This window comes from Macrosteles quadrilineatus, unplaced genomic scaffold, assembly GCF_028750875.1.
Source record: "Macrosteles quadrilineatus isolate MER2022 unplaced genomic scaffold, UCM_ALF_1.0 Scaffold_9__3_contigs__length_116548681, whole genome shotgun sequence".
In the NCBI taxonomy this organism is placed as follows: Eukaryota; Metazoa; Arthropoda; class Insecta; order Hemiptera; family Cicadellidae; genus Macrosteles; species Macrosteles quadrilineatus.
In genome coordinates this window covers 78,341,943-78,362,633 of record NW_026542602.1, presented here as the reverse complement: position 1 = coordinate 78,362,633, position 20,691 = coordinate 78,341,943, and the positions used below count along the sequence as shown (strand labels likewise).

General features: G+C 33.1%; 1 protein-coding gene across 1 annotated transcript in view; it reads left to right on the top strand.

Moving 5' to 3' along the window:
• LOC129004504 (uncharacterized) overlaps window positions 1-20,691 on the top strand; it is a 51,595-nt gene that overhangs the window by 22,329 nt on the left and 8,575 nt on the right. Inside the window, exon 3 of the mRNA XM_054433113.1 lies at window positions 9,620-9,712. Coding sequence (XP_054289088.1) covers window positions 9,620-9,712 — 93 coding nt within the window. The remainder of the gene's footprint in view (window positions 1-9,619; window positions 9,713-20,691) is intronic.

Genomic DNA, 20,691 nt, shown 5'->3' with positions numbered 1-20,691 from the left:
CTTCATATACACATTTGGTATGTTGGAAAACTCTGTTTAATAAACTTATATGGTTGTTTTAATTGTTTAGTTTTAATTAACTCTAGTTAAATAGTCTTGATTGAAAAACCTTTTGCTGGTATACAGCAATTTTATGATACACGAGAGCCTAATTTTCAACTACAATAAAATCACGGAACGGGTTAAGTTTTTGGTAAACTACTACAGCATACTCTCCTGTGTTTCAATAATATTACATTTACGTTTTGTTGATTATGATAATTATTGAATTGTACTGAAATATATTGATTTAACGAACATGTTTGGTTACTTTAAATCATCTATTACATTGTATTCGCACTTCATCGACACATTTCACATATATCCAGCCACTCTAATCCTCTATAATGATAAAATTAAGTTTTGTTTCATGGCTTTATCATTTAGTTTATATTGTAAAATGTTTCTGAATATATATATTAAATATTTTATTTCTCTGACCTTGGCCTTAAGGTAAACCGTAACTCAGTATCTAAGGGGTTTCCTTGGTCGGTCGCAGGGATTTATGTGTTTCCTTATTGCATTCCACGTAAGAGTATGCTGAAAATATTAGACCAAAGTAGCTATTAACATAACTTCTCTGTATTTCATATCAATCTCAACGAAATTTTTGTCATTTTCATCATATGGAAAAAGTGAACTTAATGTGTTTGAAAGCTTATAAGATATTTTAGCACACGAGCTGGTCTTATTGATTCCAAATTCATCACCCTACTGTAGAATATTCAAGAGTCATATTAATTGCAATGCCATTGCAATTTTTCAAACTATATTTTTTACTTGTCTTTGGCTTAAATGTTACCCTTTCAGCCCTGGTCGGAATCGAAATGTTTCCCAAGTCCCACGAGTTTTCCAAAGGGGGACAGGAAAAATACCCCAAATCCCACCTTTCGACATTGGTGGTTCGAAACTGCACTCCTAGATGTCCTTGATAATTAGATTTCATTAAAATGGTCCTGACTAATGAAACAGCTGCTCCTAGTCAGTAACAAAGCTACACAGGTCATCACACACCATTCTACACTCATCCTTCACTCATATTTGGGCTAAAATACACACGTAGCGCCCCCATCTCAAATTAATATCAATATTAATATTAAAAAGGATTGTTTAGATTAAATCAAAAAATTACACTGGAACATATGAAAATGCAGTCTTTACTTTACAATTGAATTAAATTCAAGTAGATAAACATCTTTCCAAGTGTCAGACTTGTTTCCTGCGAGATTCACTCATATTTCATTCTCTCTTGTCACATATGGGACTCCTTTATGCATTGGAACATTGAAGAAAAGCTCTGGAAAAATTACAAAAGCTTACATATGTGTTTTACCTTTGCAAATCTCTCTCCTGGCTGAAATATATCTTATTTTGAATGTGAATTTGTAAAACGATACATTGGTTGATTTTTAATGGCATTCTATAATCGGAAGATGGTGTTGGTAAACTCTTCTTAGTTGGCAAGTTAAAATGGAATGGTAACTCATTTACTGTTAAGTAAATAAGACACAAGTACGGAAAAAGGAGATTGGACCAATCTTTAAACTCGCAAACTGTCCACCGTTCGAATATTGAAACGATCTTTGGTTATTATATTTTTCTAGTATTCGTGGTTATTATTAAAATAGTCACGGATATAATTTTAAAACATTCAGTACACCACTACGTTTCTAGGCGTCTTACAATATAAACTACTATTCCACAAATAATATGTTTGGCAGAAAAAAATCACAAATACAGGTGGTATTAATGTTCTTTTCAATTTATTATAATCAATTTAAATATTTATTTCAACCGAATAAAATTTAAAAATATTCGAGCTAGTTCTTTGTTGATAAAACTGCTGGGAATCCACACGTTTTATTTCCTAGATTAAATTTGGTATGACTGTATGTTGATAAAAATGTGTTCACCAGAATAAATTGTCAATTTTTTTCAGGTGATTGAGTCAATTTACAATCCAACATGAAAATAATAGTTACTGTAGTATGTGCGTCTGTGGTCATGATCTTGTAAATATTCTTTACCACGCTCTGCAAAAACAACGTGTGAAAAACTTCATCCTTCACTAAATGAGTTAGGCAAAGTTTTCTTGTGGGCAGAAGGGAATTCTCAAAACTGTCAGATTGAAGTATGTTTTAAGAACCAAAACTTAAATAGTGAGTTTAAAAGTTGAAAAAACTACCTTTTCTCAGGGGGAATTTAATATCTAAAACAGTCTTGATATCATGTTTATGGCATTGTAAGCCAAAAGCATTACGGGCCAATTCACATGCATACCTAATTTAAGATCAATTTAGTTATCAAAAGTGGCATAAGCATTGATGCGTTTTATAACACATCACTGTTGAACTGCCACTTCATTAAAGCAAATATGTAACATCATTCACAATTATTATTATTTTTTTTAGTCAAATAATGATCTTTAAATTATTTGAAGAACAAAACAAACATTGAACACAACCTGTCACACTCGACATGTTTAATTTAAAACAGAACAAAACAGTTTACTTTGCTCTTTTCTGTGATGACAAGAGCCATTCTCAAAATATATATTTTAATAACGATTATCGGTTACTACATTCAGTAAGAAGGGGTTTTTACATAAAATCATAGAAACCCCTTTATATAATCACTAGAAGAATTTCTACATATTATGTAAAAGTTTCATTTACCATTTTCACCTCAGTAAAAAAGTACGGCAAATAAATAAAGCAAACAATATCAGTGTAATTTTTTTGAACAAACCTTTTCGTAATATAATGTCAAACGTGGAAAATAGTAATTTTTATATTTAAAGTTATTGAAGACATTTCGCTTGATTATTTTATACTGTAAGGTAGGTGTTCCATACGCATTGTAAATATGACAATAACCTAAAAATTAAAGGTACACCGATTCCTGAAAAAATGTTGAATTTTGAAATTTTTATCATAGACTAAGCAACACAAAGGGACTAACAACCTAAGGGAGTATGTTTTATCTATGTTTGTTAGCACAAATTACACAAGTATAAATATTGTTTTTATGCCAAACCGAAACTTACCATTAAAACTTGTCCTAAGAGAATATATATTACCGAAAAAAAAATAACATTTTCTACAGCTCTTTACCATTAAAAACAAAAACTAATGAAATAATTACCACTGAAAGTTTGGTTTACCATTGAGTTTGGGTACTCCGAAAACAGTAACGCTCTATAGCTGTCATCTCAAGCCTGTGGTTATTGGTTATGCTATCTTTAACGTACTTTTCAACCCCGCGCACCCCTTTAGCCTCTGGCCTGTCGTGGAATTGATTATAAGATGGGGTAAATCTTAGCGTACGACCTACATAAAAGCTGGGGTTGGTTTATAGCCACTGAAACTCCTGTTGAATTTCCCACGTGCAAACAATTTCACACCCGTGTGAATACTTGCTTATTGTAAACAAATTGTAAACTGCACACTCAGCTACTAAGCTTCTCCTTAGAAAATTACGTTTTGGAATTAGTTTTCAGGTTGCAATGCGTAGGACTAACTATTTGCTTGGTGCTCTAATAGGAATATTCTGTGTAATTTTCATGCATGCGACCATTGATGTAAATTATTCATTATTGTAAACTATATTGACTATTTAACACCTGAGTAAATATAGCTTTTAGGTGTCATAATTGCAAACGAAGCCCTTCCCGAAGTGTTATGCGATGAATGTTGTTGTTAAATAAATATCATCAACCGTAGGTTCTTTTTTTAATGGACATAATTGAAGCAGTAACAAAATAGCATCGGCTGCGTTTACATGTTTTCTTACTCCCTAAGCATTGGAATTAACACTGTAATTGGTTTGAATTTCGATAAAAATTACTGATATGTTTTACTTGCATGAATATTTCTTTTGGTAAGAAGCTTTACCGATGACTTTGAGAAAAAAAGTTAATTTACAAATTCAAAACTGAACTTTAGCTTGTTATCAACAAATTTGCAATATAATGGTATTTAGTAGTGATTTAGCCAAGCCTCGTAACAAAAATTTACCCCTTATACATTCTTTCTCCAGACATGTTATTCCTTCCAAAATAACACATCTGTGAATGGATCAATCTTACACATTATAGGTCGGCCGCTTAGAAAACGACCTCCTCCAGCATTGGTTTAGCATTAGCGCGCAGGTCGTTTTCTAAGCGGCCGAACTATAGAGGTATTCCTTGTAAGTATAGGATTACATAACATGTGTTTGTGGTGGGGGGAGGGGGTGTTGAAGGTATAGGCTCATGGATTAACCACAACAATACTATTACTCTCCATCAGTGAAATCTTCGTGGATTACTTTAACATCCCAGCATCTCAATTTTGGAATACAGAGTCATTTATTTTATATTTTAATTTTTTTCGTTTATCCCGAAGGATAAACAAACTGGCAGATAATCCTAACAAACAAAATAATGTTCTACAAACTAACGAAATGCAATTTTACTAAGTAAGCATTCAGTATATTGGGTGTAAATGATTCAGCTTTCGTCTAGTTAGAACATTGGTATCAAATGTCCGAACACTGAGTTGTTGTGTGTTTAAACGTGCAAATAAAAGCGATCACAAGATGGCCATTTGGAAAAATTAAAATAAGTCTATAAAATAACGCAAAATTAAAATTTGAGGTATATGTTGTTTAAATATTGTATTATTAATCCTGTACTGACACGAATTATGTAGACTCCGAAACTTCAAGTTATTTATTTATTTATTTATTTAAAAAAAAGAGGTTGGCGGCCTCTTTTAACCTTACCCCCCCGTCCACATAGACTAAGCGCCCGTGCGTGGATCGTTTACAGCAAAGCAAGGAGTGAGCCGGTACAGTACAAAGGTGAACTGTACTGATAAAATGTTATCGGCAGTGACCACGATCCGAACCCACGACATCGCTGCCATGGGCCCGAAGTCCGCGACGCTACCGACTGAGCCACCGACTCAGCTAAACTTACTTAAACTCACTTAGAAGTCCTGACCCAGTTCATTTTTTTTATTAATTTGTCAGTTAAGGGTGCCTTTAGCAACATGTAATTGTTATAAAATAAATCATTAAGACAAAGATAGTTTTTCCCAAATGTGATAAACTTCCTCTAGTATTGTAATGTAAAATAATATGGAAGAAGATCTATTAACACATTATTATTTTTCATCGACTAAAGCCCAACAATATTGCTTAGAACTTTGTTTCCATTTCTTAAAATAGATTACAACCTTTTAAATTTAGGTCTGTTTAGCCGTTTGACATTAATGTTTTACATTATCGTTGAATAATGAAAACCCGGATCCGTCTTTTTCATCAAAGTACAAAGGATTTTCATGTTCACTTTTTGGCTTCTTATCATCGTAAACTTATGAAATTTACTGATCATCTCAATATGGGCTGAATCATAAAGAAAATCCCTTCCTACCTAACATTCATTCACAATTTGTATTTAGATTTTACGTACCAAATACCAGTAGTGCAATAATTTATTAAATCTGTAATTATTGCTAATCTAATGAAATAAAAAAAAATAGCATTCATTTGGAATAGTGTAGGCTAAGTACACTTCCTATATCATCGTACAATCAGGAACTTTTTTGACCCTAGAAAGGTTATTAATTTATAATTATCTTATTTTAAATTTCCCCTATATTATTTTGAATCGTTGTTGAACGCTTATTAGTAACGAAGAAAATAAAAAAACTATAAATTTAAATTCCTATATTATTCTTATGGAAAATAGGTAAACTTTTGCAGTTGACCTTGTTTGCAACAGTCAAAGTTGTTCAGGGTATTTTTCAATCAGAGGAGGACCGCAACTATTTAAACTGTGGGAAACACCAGGTTTGGTATTTTTTTTTTATTATTTCTGCTCAGTAAATAAAATACCCCCGCCGCAGCAAACCTGCCGACTAAGCGAATTTCCATTCGTCTGAATTGATTTTCAGTTAAATATATTTTAATAACATTAGGTTTAACGAGTACCTAGGTTTGCTGCTACAAGGAAACTAATAAAGTGTGTTTTTGAGTAAAATATTGATAGCTTAGTACAAAATAAATAAATTTGCCAAATTTGATCAAAATATATTCATAAACAAGCAAACTACAACATTTGACAATATTCTCCATAAGAATAACATGGGAATTTTAAATTTACAATTTTTTTAATTTTCTCCGTTACTAATATTCGAACAAAAATACTTTTATATACTAAATTATTTGTTTTTTTAAGCTCTTTAAAAAGGTCTAAAGAGAAATTAGAAAATTTTGTGTTTTGAGGGTCAAAAGTGAGAAAAACCAATTTTTACCCCATAAAACCCCCCGTAAAGCCCCGTTCCCATGGTCCGATCGTGCTGGTTCGCGAACTCATTCAAGTTTATCCCGCTTTACACCTTTAAACCAAATTTCATCAAAATCGGACAAAAATTACTCAAGTTATCGCGTTCACGCACGTATATATATATACATATATAAAAATTTGAACGAATAGTGTTTTTGGCCTCTGGGGACATCAAAATGAAAAAGTAAATCGGTCCCGGGTCTAGGTCTTACCGTGCCACCTACGGTAATAGCTACTTCCCTATAGGGAAATTCGCTAAAAGTATGAGCAAATCTATAAACTAACCTAACCTAACCTGCGGTTATTTTTCAGTTTAAAAAGTAGTGGACCTCTTCTGAAAAACCACGTAATTCAACCTTTTTTCATGCATATAATATTGATCCGGGACAACAAACAAAAATTAAATTTGCCGTTATCTATTTATAATGCAGTTTACCTGTGTTTTGTTGTTCGAATCAAATCTGGCAAATTATTTATTTACTAACTTATTATATTTCACTTTGAAACGCTAAATATAACCTTAACTGTAGCAGTAAATCTGAGAACTCGTTAAACCTAATGTTATTTTAATAGGGAAAACCCTACATTTCTAAGGTAGGAAATATTTTAGTGAACCCCCAATCAGGCAAATGCAATTTTACTTAGCCTGTAGGTTTGCTGCAGCGGGGGTATTTAGTTAAACCAATTAATTGGAAAAAATCGTTTGATAACAAGAAACAACCAGTCTACAACAAAACGTCGTTTTGCAATACACTTCAAACTGTTATCAGCTTAACTGAGGCTAAACTATAAGAATAATACATCTATGAAGAGTATTTTTAATAAACGATAGTAAGATCTCCTCTGCACACTTATTGTTACTAGAAATCGTCCAGTGGTCGAAAATTCTACCGAAAATTTGTAATGTACAGACTTCTCTATTTTCGCCCCACTCTGTAAATAAAACAATTGATTGAAATTTGTTCCATTTGTATTGGATTTTCTGTTTATATTCCGTTGTTATTTCCTCACCAAAATGGAAACCCAAAAGGCCTATGTAAATTCTTTTAAAATTTAAAATTATTTTTGTGCTTATTTTTTTCTATTTTAATTTTTATAAAGGGATTCTGCACTTCTACAGGAACATATATTTCTAACAATATGCGTAGATTTTCCCTGCAATGTACACGAGCTGAGAAAAAAGGTTTTAAAGAAACATGCTTGCCTATTAATATAAAGATTCAATGTTTTATCCAGACTTGAGATGGGTCTTGAATCCAGCAAGACAACTACGTCAAGCATCTCTTGTTTCTTATAATTAATAGTTTTACTTATTCAAAAGAAGTTTCTTTAGGTATCAGCTTTTAAAACACATAAAAAATCTAGGAGTGTGTCCTCTTTAAAGGACCTTAATTGGCACAGGCTCTGTCTGCTTTGCGTAAAAATGCTACAGTCTACGCGGACAGAGCTTTGTTCCAAGTGAGACCTTTATGAAAAAATTACATTTTCCTAATTAGGTTTGTTTTCTTTGTTTTTTTATTTTCTGTAAATTTCCTCACCAGGATATCAACCTTAATTATTTTTTTTATAAACAGTTACTGTACATGATTAAAGCTATATTTTACCAAATAACGTTGTACTTTAAAAATGGTCCACACAATATTTTTTAAGAACTCATTTACTTTCTTTCCTATGTTTTACTTTAAATACATTTTATTGTTGGTTATTGAAATACAGCTATTAGTAACTGCCTATGTACTACGAAATTTTAATGTTCTACAAAAATAAACTTATAGAGAATACGGGTTTCTTTATATTGAGGTATAACGTTTGGGATTACGTTTTTATTGTTTGCCATAAACTTAACTTCGCATATTTATGTCGTTTCATTTGATATAAAATTAATACTTTTGACAAATTGGTTGATAAGCGTAAAACAAGGGTTGTACACTATTAGTAAAAGTAATTCATATCGTTAACATTGTGGAATACTCGAACTCTGAGTAACAAGAAGTAACAAAATAAGGTAGAAGTATTTTATTAGTCCTTAGATGTATTTACGTTTCTTGATTTTACACAGTTGGTATATTAGACCTCACATATCAAACAACAAGTTAAATAGCTTAAAAAGTGCTTTAAAATTAATTCTTTTTTGGTTTGGTGAATATTAGTTATTTTAATTTGTAAATAAAATATATTTTGTATGTATTTAAAAATTTCTTTTTTATACTAATGGTTACAGATACTGCGACAAATTTCCTCTTACACAATATGGAATGTTCACAAACGCTGACATTGTTTTTGTGTAGTACGTTATACCTGATTTCATGGGGAGTCTTGGTTACATTAAACTACATTCCAATTTATTTTCATTTATACGTTAGTTAGAGTCAATTCGTTACGTATTTCAGTATTTAAGTCACGTCCAACAAACATGTGAATTTCACTAACGCAATGATAATTGGGTCTTTGCTTAGCTTAAGAGCTTGATGTGGAAATGATTTGGGTTAAAATGGTTTGGATTACCTAAGTAACGCCTACACACATGTGTACAGTTATGGCAAAATTTAACCTTTGTAAATCATGTTGAGTTTACATAAATGAATCTCAGATCAAAATTTTGATTTTAAGATTCATTTTTCTACCCACCTCCTCCTCCTACATCATCTACGATTGATTAACTTCGGTAGCCCAAGATTTTGATTTTTCCCAATTTGATAACTCGGTGTTTTTTTTTATAAATTGGCAAAGAAATGGCGTTATTACAACAATGGAACAGTTTATGATGCTATAAAATTATTTTTTTTATTGGTTTAATTACTTATTTATGCGGTTCTATTGCCATCGGTATGTCACTTGTCCTTAAACATAAAACACGATCTAAAAATCTACAAAAAAATCTTTAAAATATTGTTTATGAAAGTATTCAATTTCCTTTTGTCTGGTAAAGTAATATTCAGCGGTGGTGGTTTTTTTAAAACTGTATATTGAGCGTATTCAGTTTAAGTTACATTAATTTGAATCAAGTGATGGTTAGCTTTCTCGATTAAACATGGGATTTTTTTAACTGATTTGAAACGCAATGTTTATTTTTTTACCTATAACAACCACGTTTAGGTATCTAGGAATTAAATAGGATTTGTCGTAATTTAAATATATACAAGGTAATTGCAGGTCCATTTAGTATCCAACGGTCTCCAGTTTGATCAACTGAAACCAGCCGTTTAATGGTGTTGGGTAAAAAGGCTAATATTTTAATGGTTGTTACAGGTGGTAGTACCAAAGAGAGCTGCTGTGCTGCTAGACAGGATCATGGTGGCACTGCAGAAGGCTGTGGACGAGGACACTCTAGGACCTAGGAAGGTATGATCTATATTTATAAAAGAGGAAGTTTGTATATATATATAATTATATATATATATATATACATATTTGAACGTTATGGACTCCGAAACCGCTCTACAGATTGTAATAACACTTTCAGGCATTATTAAGCATTATTCAAGGATGATTTGTGTGAAGTTTGGAGCAGATCCGTCAAAAGGGCTCCGCCCCAGTGGCTCTGGAGTTTCCCATGTTAACCTTATGAGTACTCATATTTAAATGGAATTAAAGAATCTTAAATTTAAATTTTAAAATGGTTCAACTAAACAATTTCATTCTGTGATCTTCAATAGCATTATAATTTATAATTATTATAATTATTAATTATATATATAATTTGTTACTCGTTAAATTTCTTTATATTTTTATTTCCTTCATTACAAAAACCCATTTCTGGGCGATTGATACATCATAAATAACCAACTAAAACACTTTATTTTATGTTGAAATTTTACAGAATATTAAAACCTTTTACTATTGCCATGTGATGGAATCTAAAATCTGTAAAATTTCATCAGGGTTTAAAAATGTGCTGTGTTTATAAATCCAAACATTACCTTTAATCAACAAATGTTTAAAATTACTATTTTGGTATAACAAAGTATTTAATTGGTTTCCATATTTTAAACAAAACTTTGGTAAACAACTAATTTAAAAAAAAATAGGCAATCCATGGATCATGTAGGCAGACACAAATCTCCAGTATTTATCAAAGCTTAACAAAAATCCCACTAATAACATTTTTCGCAACTCGCTGTTGACTTTGCTTTGTGTTGTAAAGCTTGTGGACATGACTAAAGATCATCAATCTGGCCAGTAAAAGGCAAACAGCAAATTAAATATAACCAGATTGACTCACAAACAATGTTTGTCTTTGTTGTTAGCCTATGCTACCAACATCACACACAAAAATGTTCACTTTTTACAATTTCGGAGTTGTAGCAATTGACCAGGAGGTTTTCAATTGCTTAGGTATTTTGTAATTAATTGTACAGTTTAATTTATTTGTAAGACTTTGTTAAATGTGTTTGGTTATTGATACTGCATGGATATAACCTCTTTTACTAGTTGTTTTCGACCACAGTGTTTGTGTTGTCTTTGGAAACTGTTTGTATTGTGATGTTTTATTTTTCAGTGTTTTTGTTTTTCATTGTTTCCTGATTCTGGTTGTTTTTTATAACAAAAATGAACATAATATTAACTGGATGAAAATAAATATTTGCAATTGATAGATGGATTAGTACCGAAGTACAAGCCATTATATTAAACAGGCATTTTGCTATTAGAATTATTATCATAATTGAAAAAGTGTATTGTATCTATTTCAAAAAATAATACTGTATTTACGTACCTAATGTAAAGATAGTGTTAGTCAAATGTCATCTTTCACGCTTACAACTAAAAGCCTATCTTTCAAGATCGAACCCTTGAATAAATTAATAGAACTTTTTCAATTACAGGAAAGTTGTACTGACTTTAGTGTAGACCTATTTTTTTTTTAGAGCAACATTATTTTCCTTTGAACTCTTATTTTGAGCTACTGAGTGACATAATTTGAACATACATTATTCCAAATAAATACTTTTAAAGAACAAAACATGCCATGATTTTGTATAAATTTATTGTAATTTATGAATTTGCAGTAGGCTATAAAAAAATTAAAAATAAGTAATATCCAGTATTTAAATATTTTACTTTTTATTTAAAAGACGTTTGTTGTCTTAAATCATGAAAATATTTAAGGAACTCTCAGACAAAACGGGAGTGTCCTCAACAGGAGCTACATTTCAGTGTACTCATTTAGTGAAGGGGTAGCTTGAGTTTCTCAGTAAAATAAATTTTAAACCCCAATTTTATCAAGTTTATAGGCTTATCTCAACTGATATTTTGTAATTCAAACATTTCAATTTTGATATAAGTACTCTCGTAATTGAATTTTACTACGTTTTTCATGAATCTTTGATCATTTTATTTTTTTTAAGTAGCAGTTACCACAGCTTTCATTATTAAATGTAGGTTCATGAATAGTGTATTTCTTTTACTTTATGATGCCCAAAAGCTAAAAAACACAACTACAATCTATTATATTATTAAAGTGATACAATCAAATTTTATGTAAACGGTTAAGGCCATTTACCAAATGAAAATATGGGCATATGGCACATCAAAATGAAGCTTAGAGTGTGTAGATTTGCCGAAAAGTATTGATATGGCCGAATTACCCAAGGGCTCTGCCCCACAGGCTGATTTCCAAAGGGCTACGCCTGGCATACTTTCAAAGTTCAAATGATATAATTTATTTATTTAATGAATCAGCTGGTCAGTGCAATGAACTGGTGTTTGTTTATTTACTAGAAAAAGATGTGTGTGATGCTTTATGTAGATTGAGGAGGGTTATGTTTGGTTTTAAAGAAAGGTTGTATAAGTTTTGTTAAGTATTGCTCAAAGTTTTATTTTGTAATTTAAATAGTAAGCTACATGTAAAGAGGCTTGACTAAAATTGAAGAATTATGGTAAAACATGTCATTCATGAAGCATCAATATGAAGAAGTTGATCCTATTGCTACACTTAGGTATGTGTAATATTCTTTTGGATCTATTAACATCAAAAGTAGGGGTTTGAAAGTAGGTTTACACTTTTAATCAGTTTATATTTTCAAATTAAATCATAGTGTTATATATGCTGTGTTGGTTTAACCTATAGTCAATGGTTAAACTTACTGGTTTTAAATTGCCAGCTGTGGTCAATGTTAATATTGTATGCTTACTAATAATTAAAACACATGTTATGAATTTTAAGGAGAGATTGTAAACAAAATAGAGTTGAGTTTATGTTGGCTTTAAAGAAAGGTGTTAGTCAAAATGGTTCAAATAAACTATTGTCACTACTTTCACTAAGTACTCATTATTTTTTTGTCAGTCTAATCGTATTATTGTGGCGCCCAACGTGGGGCATTGGTGGAAGTAATTTATTTGTTGGAAAAGTATAGATTTTATTTGAACCATGGAGGCCTTGTTAAAAAGAAGGAAAGTTTTGAGAAGTACATTTAGTAGAACAGTATATAAGTTTAATGAAGTATGTCAAGAAGAATTTGATAGAGCTAATGCTCTTTATGGCGTAATAGAACAAAGGTAGGTATAATGAGTTACATGAAATTGATTAAGAAGTATTCAATTTAATGCTTGAAGAAAGTACTGATGAAGAAATTGAAGCCGAACTTGCAAAACAGGATGAATATAAGGAGACTTTTGAATCAATCAAATACAAGTTGCGAGTAAGTAACAGACTAGAAGATGAAGCTCGTTCTCTCAGCGATTCTGTAAGTAACAACAGCACTTTAGTACCTAAGCACAACACAGTAAGACTTCCAAAAGTAGAATTGATCAAATTTGGTGGAGATCCGAAGGACTGGCTACATTTCTGGAGTCTTTTTCAAACAATAGATAGGGAACCGGCCCTAAATGCTGCAGAAAAGTTCCAATACTTGTTACAAAGTATGATTCCTAGGTCTAGAGCATATGAAGTAGTAAAGAGTTTTCCACCAACAGCAGATAATTATCCTAAGGCTCTAGAGGAACTTAAAGGTAGATTTGGGCGGGACGGACTTCTAGTACAAGTATATGTTAGGGAGCTGCTAGCTTTGGTACTGAAAAACACAGAACATCGTATGTCTCTGATGCAGTTTTACGACAAATTAGAATGTCAACTACGAGCATTGGAAAGCTTAGAGGTAACAACAGATAAATATGCTTGTGTTTTGTTGCCTTTAGTGGAGTCCTGCTTACCAGATGATCTTCTTAGAGCTTGGCAGAGATGCAGTTTGTCTTCAGATGGAAAAAATAAAGAATCATCAGAAACAGAAGAGCAGACATTGAAGAGATTGCGGCAGTTCATCAAATCAGAAGTTGAAGGTGAAGAAAGAATTGTTTTGGCTAAGACTGGTTACGGTACGAGTAAGAGGGTAAGCCCTTAGAAGTAATATTGATAAAACATCAAACAATATGCCTTCAGCATCTTGCTTGACTAACAAGTCAAAAGAGTTAAATTGTATATTCTGTTCAGAAGCTCACAAAAGTGCAGATTGCCTGCAGGCCAAGAAAATGGATTTTAGTAAAAAGAGACAAATTGTTTTGGATAAAAAAGCTTGTTTTACATGTCTATTTCAGGGACATACATCTAAATTCTGTAGAAGGCCTTTAAAATGTAGTATTTGTTACCGCAAACACCCTACTTTGATGTGTAATAAGGATCAAGGATTGCAAGAACAATCAAACAAGTGCACCGGTAATGAGGTCAAAGATCTATCTAACTTAGGACAAAAAACAAAATCACAGATTTATCTGCAGACATTGAGGGTCAATCTGATCCATGAAGGTTTGATTCGTCCTGTTAGAGCCTTAATTGATACAGGTTCGATGAGATCTTATATTCTTGAGTCCACAGCAGCATCTGAAATTGGTATGTATCCCGAGGGGCAAGAGAGTTTAACTCATTCACTTTTTGGAGGTGTTAAGACGGATGTTGTTTCACATAACACGTTTAAAATCATTCTTGCCAATAGGAATAATGACTATAAGTGTAGGTTCAAGGTTTTAGATCAACCTCTTATAAGTGAAAATATCCCTAGTATTAGGAGAGGTCCAGAACTTAAGGAAATAGAAGCTGCTAACATTGTTCTTTCGGATGTGGCTGAATCAGATGCAAAAATTGAAGTATTAATTGGTGCAGATGTTGCTGGTAAGTTGTTCACAGGTAACAAAGTTCAGCTGAATAGTGGACTTGTCGCAATGGAAACCTTTCTAGGCTGGACATTAATGGGTCGCTTATCTAGTGTTGTGGAAACTGATAACAGTAAGACAGAATGCAATACATCATGTGTTAGTATGTTTTCTTTTAGTGATCCTTCTGAGGATATTTTGATGTTCTGGAAATTAGAGACACTTGGTATTACTGATCCCGTAGAACAGAAGTCAAAAGAAGAGTTACACGAGATGACACTAGAGCATTTTAGGAATACGGTGAGTGTAAACAACGAAGGTCGTTATGAAGTGTGCTTACCTTGGGTCGAGGATTGTAACATGCTTCCTAATAACTTGGAACTTTCAAAGAAACGGCTTCAATCAACGATTGACAAAACTAAAAATGGTGGTTACTTCAGTAAGTATCAACAAGTGTTTAGAAGTTGGCAGACTGAAGGAATCATTGAATCAGTTCCCAGTGACGAGGTAGATCACATCAAGCACTTCATACCGCATAGAGCAGTTCTCAAGGACAGTGTGACTACACCAGTGAGGCCCGTATTTGATGCTTCAGCACATGTTAAAGGTAAGCCTTCTTTAAATGATTGTCTCGAAAAAGGAACCAACAAGATCCAGAAAATACCAAATTTAATTAATCGGTTTAGAGTAGGACAATTTGGAGTGATATCAGACATTAAGCAAGCATTTTTGCAAATAAGTATTCATCAAAATGACAGGAATTATTTGGGATTCTTGTGGGTGAATGAAAAAGGGGATTTACAAGTGCTGAGACATTGTAGAGTAGTATTTGGTTTGACAAGTAGTCCTTTTCTACTTAGTGCAGTTATAACTCATCATCTTGAACGGTCTAAAGCAAAATTTAAAAATGAAATAGATGTTATTAACACATTAAGCCAGAGTCTGTATGTGGACAATTGTGTCACAAGTGTAGATTCAGAAGAAGAATTAAGTCGGTTTATTGAGAAAGGAACAGAAATTATGGCTGATGGTTCATTTTGTTTGAGAGGGTGGGAGTCAAACAATCAAGATCTACAACCCTGTGTCACCAAAGTTTTAGGTTTGGAATGGAATAAGGAACATGACACTCTTGGTGTTAGTTTAGATATTGGTGAGCCTTTACAGACTGTTACAAAACGTAATATACTATCTCTAGCTCAAAAAGTGTTTGATCCCATAGGTTTTTTCAGTCCTGTTACTCTTACTCCCAAACTTAGTCTTCAAAAACTGTGGAAATCTAAAATCAAATGGGACAAGGAAATTGGGGGAGATATTCGGAAAGATATTGTCAATTGGCAGAAAGAATTCGCTTTTTTAAAGGACATCAAAATTCCACGTTGGTTGTTAGGTAGCAACCAGATCACGAACTTGACTATTCATATGTTTTGTGATGCGAGTCAGGACGCATATGCCACAGCAGCTTTTTTGAGAGTGGAAGGATCTTTCGGTGTAAATGTTCAGTTGATTCAAGCGAAGTCAAGAGTCGCACCAATAAAAAATATGTCCATACCTAGACTGGAACTTTTGGGTGCTACGATAAGTGCTAGGCTTTATTCATCTATAGTGAAGAGCGCGGATATGTTCAAGAATGCTGAAACCACATTTTGGAGTGACTCTACCACTTGCTTGGCATGGATAAAAAGGAATGAGAATTGGACTGTTTTTGTACGAAACCGAGTCAATGAAATCAGAAGTATATGCGATGGAAACCAATGGAGATTCGTTCCTGGTCAGCTAAATCCAGCGGATTTACCATCAAGAGGTTGCAACGCCAAAAAATTATTATCAGTGCGTTGGTGGGAGGGTCCCAAATGGTTATACCAACCAGAAGAACTATGGCCTACCGAAGTTACATCCAGCAATGAAGAAGAGATAAATGCTGAAAAATGTAAAGTAGTATCATCTTCAATGACAAATACTGAGTGTAAAAGTGAAAGTAATTGGTACTACAGGCGGTTTTCCAAGTACAAAATGTTGGTGAGATGTTTAGCTTGGATTTTGCGCTTTACTAATAACTGTAGACAGCAACATATTTGTGGCCCTTTGACTATTAGTGAATTCTGCACTGCTGAGATATACTGTACTTGTTGTACTTGTTAAAACTAGTTCAACAAGATAGCTTCGTTGGTGAATCTTTGAAAGTTTTGCGGAACTTTGAATATTTTTATGACGAACAAGGACTTATACGATTGAAGACAAAGGTAATGCAACGAGAAGATTCAGTTGATTTCGGCAACCTATATTACTACCATCCAAACATCCTGTTGTTTTGCGTCTCATTCGCCACGTCCATGAAGAGTCTTGTCATGTTGGAGTACAAGGGTTGCTGAGCATTTTAAGAGAAATGTTTGGGATTTTAGGAGGAAGGAGGACGTTGAGGACTGTTATAAAACATTGTGTGATTTGTCGAAGGTTTTCATCAAAAAGATTTGAAGCTCCAACTGCAACTTTACCACTCAAACGACTTCGTGATCCTGTAGCTTTTGAAGTTTGCGGGATAGATATGACAGGTCCAGTTTATCTTAAAGGAAACCTCAAAGCATATATTTGTATTTTTACTTGTGCTATCGTGAGAGCAGTTCATTTTGAACTTACCCTGGCACTGTCTACAGATGCATTCTTACAGGCATTGAGACGTTTCATAAGCAGAAGGGGCAGACCACATACAATATTTTCAGACAACGGTACGAATTTCACTGGAACTGAAAGTCTGTTTAAGAAGCTGGATTGGGAAAACATACAGGAAGTTTCTAGAATTGAGTGGAAATTCATTCCACCAAATTCACCATGGTGGGGTGGGTTCTATGAAAGACTTATACGATCACTAAAGGATCTATTGAAGAGAGTTTTGAAGAAAACTAGTTTGAACTATGAACAAATGTCAACTACATTGTGTGAATGTGAAAGTGTTATCAGTTCCCGACCGCTTACTTACATGTCAGATGATCTGAATGAGTTGAGTCCCATTACTCCATCATTGTTTTTGAAAGATATAAGCGATGTAAGACAACCCGACTTAGACGCTATAGAGGAGATCAATTTACCGAAGAAAGCTGTATACAGAAAGAAAATAAGAGAAGGACTGAAGTGAAGATTCAGAATCGAGTATCTTGGTCAATTATCACACCATAATAATGTCAAAAGTTACCGAGAACCTGAAGTGGGGGAAATAGTACTCATAGGTAATGACTTTGACAAGCGGATAAACTGGGTGATTGCCAGAATCATTGAAGTAATGAAAGGAAGAGATGGAATTGTACGCACAGTAAGATTGAAGACACCAACCAATGAATTGATTCGCCCAGTACAACGTTTATACCCATTGGAAATAAACTCTAACAAAGAGAGAAAATTAGTTACAAGAAGAAGTACACGATCCAAAGTACAAGTTAATCAACCATAAGTTAATTAACTTGGGTGGGAGGATGTTATATATGCTGTGTTGGTTTAACCTATAGTCAATGGTTAAACTTACTGGTTTTAAATTGCCAGCTGTGGTCAATGTTAATATTGTATGCTTACTAATAATTAAAACACATGTTATGAATTTTAAGGAGAGATTGTAAACAAAATAGAGTTGAGTTTATGTTGGTTTATAATGAAGATGGTAGTAAAATGGTTCAAATAAATTATTGTCCCTACTTTCACTGAGTACTCTTGTTTTTGTCAGTTCCATTCGTAACACATAGATTTGCTGTATTTTAAGACACACATCAGCACCACTTTAATAGCTCTCTAGGTCACATTTTCTTCCCGTTGCAAAGCACGGGTATAGCAGCTTGTTTTTATTTTATGTTGAAACAATAATTATATGACGTCACCCAGATTGCAAACAAAAACACCTGATTGTATTGCCATATAAGTATATATTTATTTTGATTTTATTGTTATTGTTTTTATAATTTTTCTAAATGGTAAAATGGTGTTTGCAATCTGAGTGACGTCAGCATATGACGGGAATAGCACACCTATGTTGTATTTTCCTTCCACCATAATAAAGAACTATGAAGTTAGTTTATTTACTCTGTGGTTTTGTCATTGATTATAGGAAATAAGTAAGATTTTATAACCATTGCTTTATAAAAATCAAAGCTTACGAGTCATCAAAAGAAAGCTTATGAAAATTATTTTCAAAATTCATGTTTTCGGCCCCTGGACTATATTGTTAAGACAATAATAGGTTTTTTACATACCTCAGTCAAATAGTCCAAAAATGGTATTGCTCAACAGCTTACATGTTTCGTTGCGAAGACAACATTATCAAAGCTTGCAACTCGTCAAAAACACATTTAAAACACGATCTGCTACCAGCCCCGCGCCGCGCCGGACCAAATCAGTATTATGATAGCGCTATCTAAATGTCAATTGTGTATTCGTACCGTATTAATGTCTTCTGTGTTCGTGTTCGTGTTTTAAATGTGTTTTTGACGAGTTGCAAGCTTTGATAATGTTGTCTTCGCAACGAAACATGTAAGCTGTTGAGCAATACCATTTTTGGACTATTTGACTGAGGTATGTAAAAAACCTATTATTGTCTTAAAATTATTTTACTACTCGACTTTTTGAGGAAAGGTTTTAATTGAACTTTGCAGCTTTTTCTTTGCAATAAGTTTTGAGCTGCTTAAACTAGGCTTGAAATAGGAATATACAACTATACACTATACAGGTTTAATGGGCTACTCGATTCCCGTACGTAGGACGGGCCAACAGCTCGTTCTATTTAATTTAAATACGGAATAAATGTGATCTTGTATGAGCATTGTCCGTTTATAAGCCAATCGTTGACCTCAAACTAGCAATAAGGTAAGACTCTCGGCTTCTTAAATAATTTAAATCTGTGTTTTTCCTGAAGTACGACAAAAGCAAGGATAAAAGTAAGGATCATTATATCCGCGAGCTACTTTAAGCTCATTGCGAGTGTCAATAAGTAAAACAGTTTTTTTATGGTACTACTACATTTTCATACCAGAATTTTTTTAATTGGTTTTAAATAAAATTTTTGGCGGGTTTTGGACCCGTGGCCTCGGAAACAAAGTCCCGCGGTGTCGTGCCCAATGTGACCCAAATATTTGGACTGGGAGGTCAGAGATGTTTAAACCCCTGCTGTAGTTCTGGGTTGTACAAATGTATAAGACTGACAAAACCGAAGTGATGATTAGTTCGTAAAAAAATTGTGTGCAAATTCAACTTGAATATTTTTCTCTTCATGCAATGTGTATGTGTAAATGTGTATGAAGAGGAATATCTAAATTAAAATTGAGTTAAAAACCCCTAAAGTTCCTGATTTTTACCATTTTCACTAGCAAATCCCCTAAACGCATGATCGATGATGGTCGTGAGATGTATGTGTTTGTAATTTAACATATGATACTTTTTATTCAAATAATTAATTGTGTTTATTTTAGTACAGTTTGTAACATTCATAAGCATGCAAGATGAAAAATTGATAGAATGTTTTGTTTTATTATTAAGATTCTTAAAGTAATATCACTCTAATGAGATGGAAGACTGACAGAAGCTGAATCCAACAGACGGACAGTTGACTGAGGAATTGTGGGTGCAACTGAGACTGAACTGTGACAGAACAAAACTGATTTGAGAATCTACCTTATCCTCATTTGCTCAGGATTGTCTTCTAACAAGAAATATGATTTATTGGAAACCAACTACCAGAAGTTACAGAGTTGAAACTATCCCCTAAACGCACAAAAAGTGCTTTAAACAACCTATGAAATCTACAAGGCCTTGATACTATTCAACATCTTACTAATATTATAAATGTGAAAGTTTGTGTGTTTGTTTGTTTGTTTGAAGTTCAATCACGCATAAACCACTGGATGGATTGGGCTGAAATTTGGCATGATGATAGCTCACATTCCCGATTAACATATAGGCATATTCTCTTCTCAAAAATCCTTTCGGGCTCCGCCCCAGTGGCTCTGTAGTTCCCCATGTTAACCTTATGAGTATTCATATACAAAGGGAATTAAAGAATTTTTACCTAACAATGTACACGTTCTCTCACTGATTTGAGAAAGCAAAGTGGCCAATTCTCTCATCAGCACAAAAAACTGTGGTATGCAATTAGAACTGTCAAAGTAGGATTGTTTACAGTTATGTTTATGTTTTTAATGTCATTAATAATTTGTGATTTGTTGAGAATTTTTAATAATTTATTTTTCTTTATTGTTTAGGTGAAG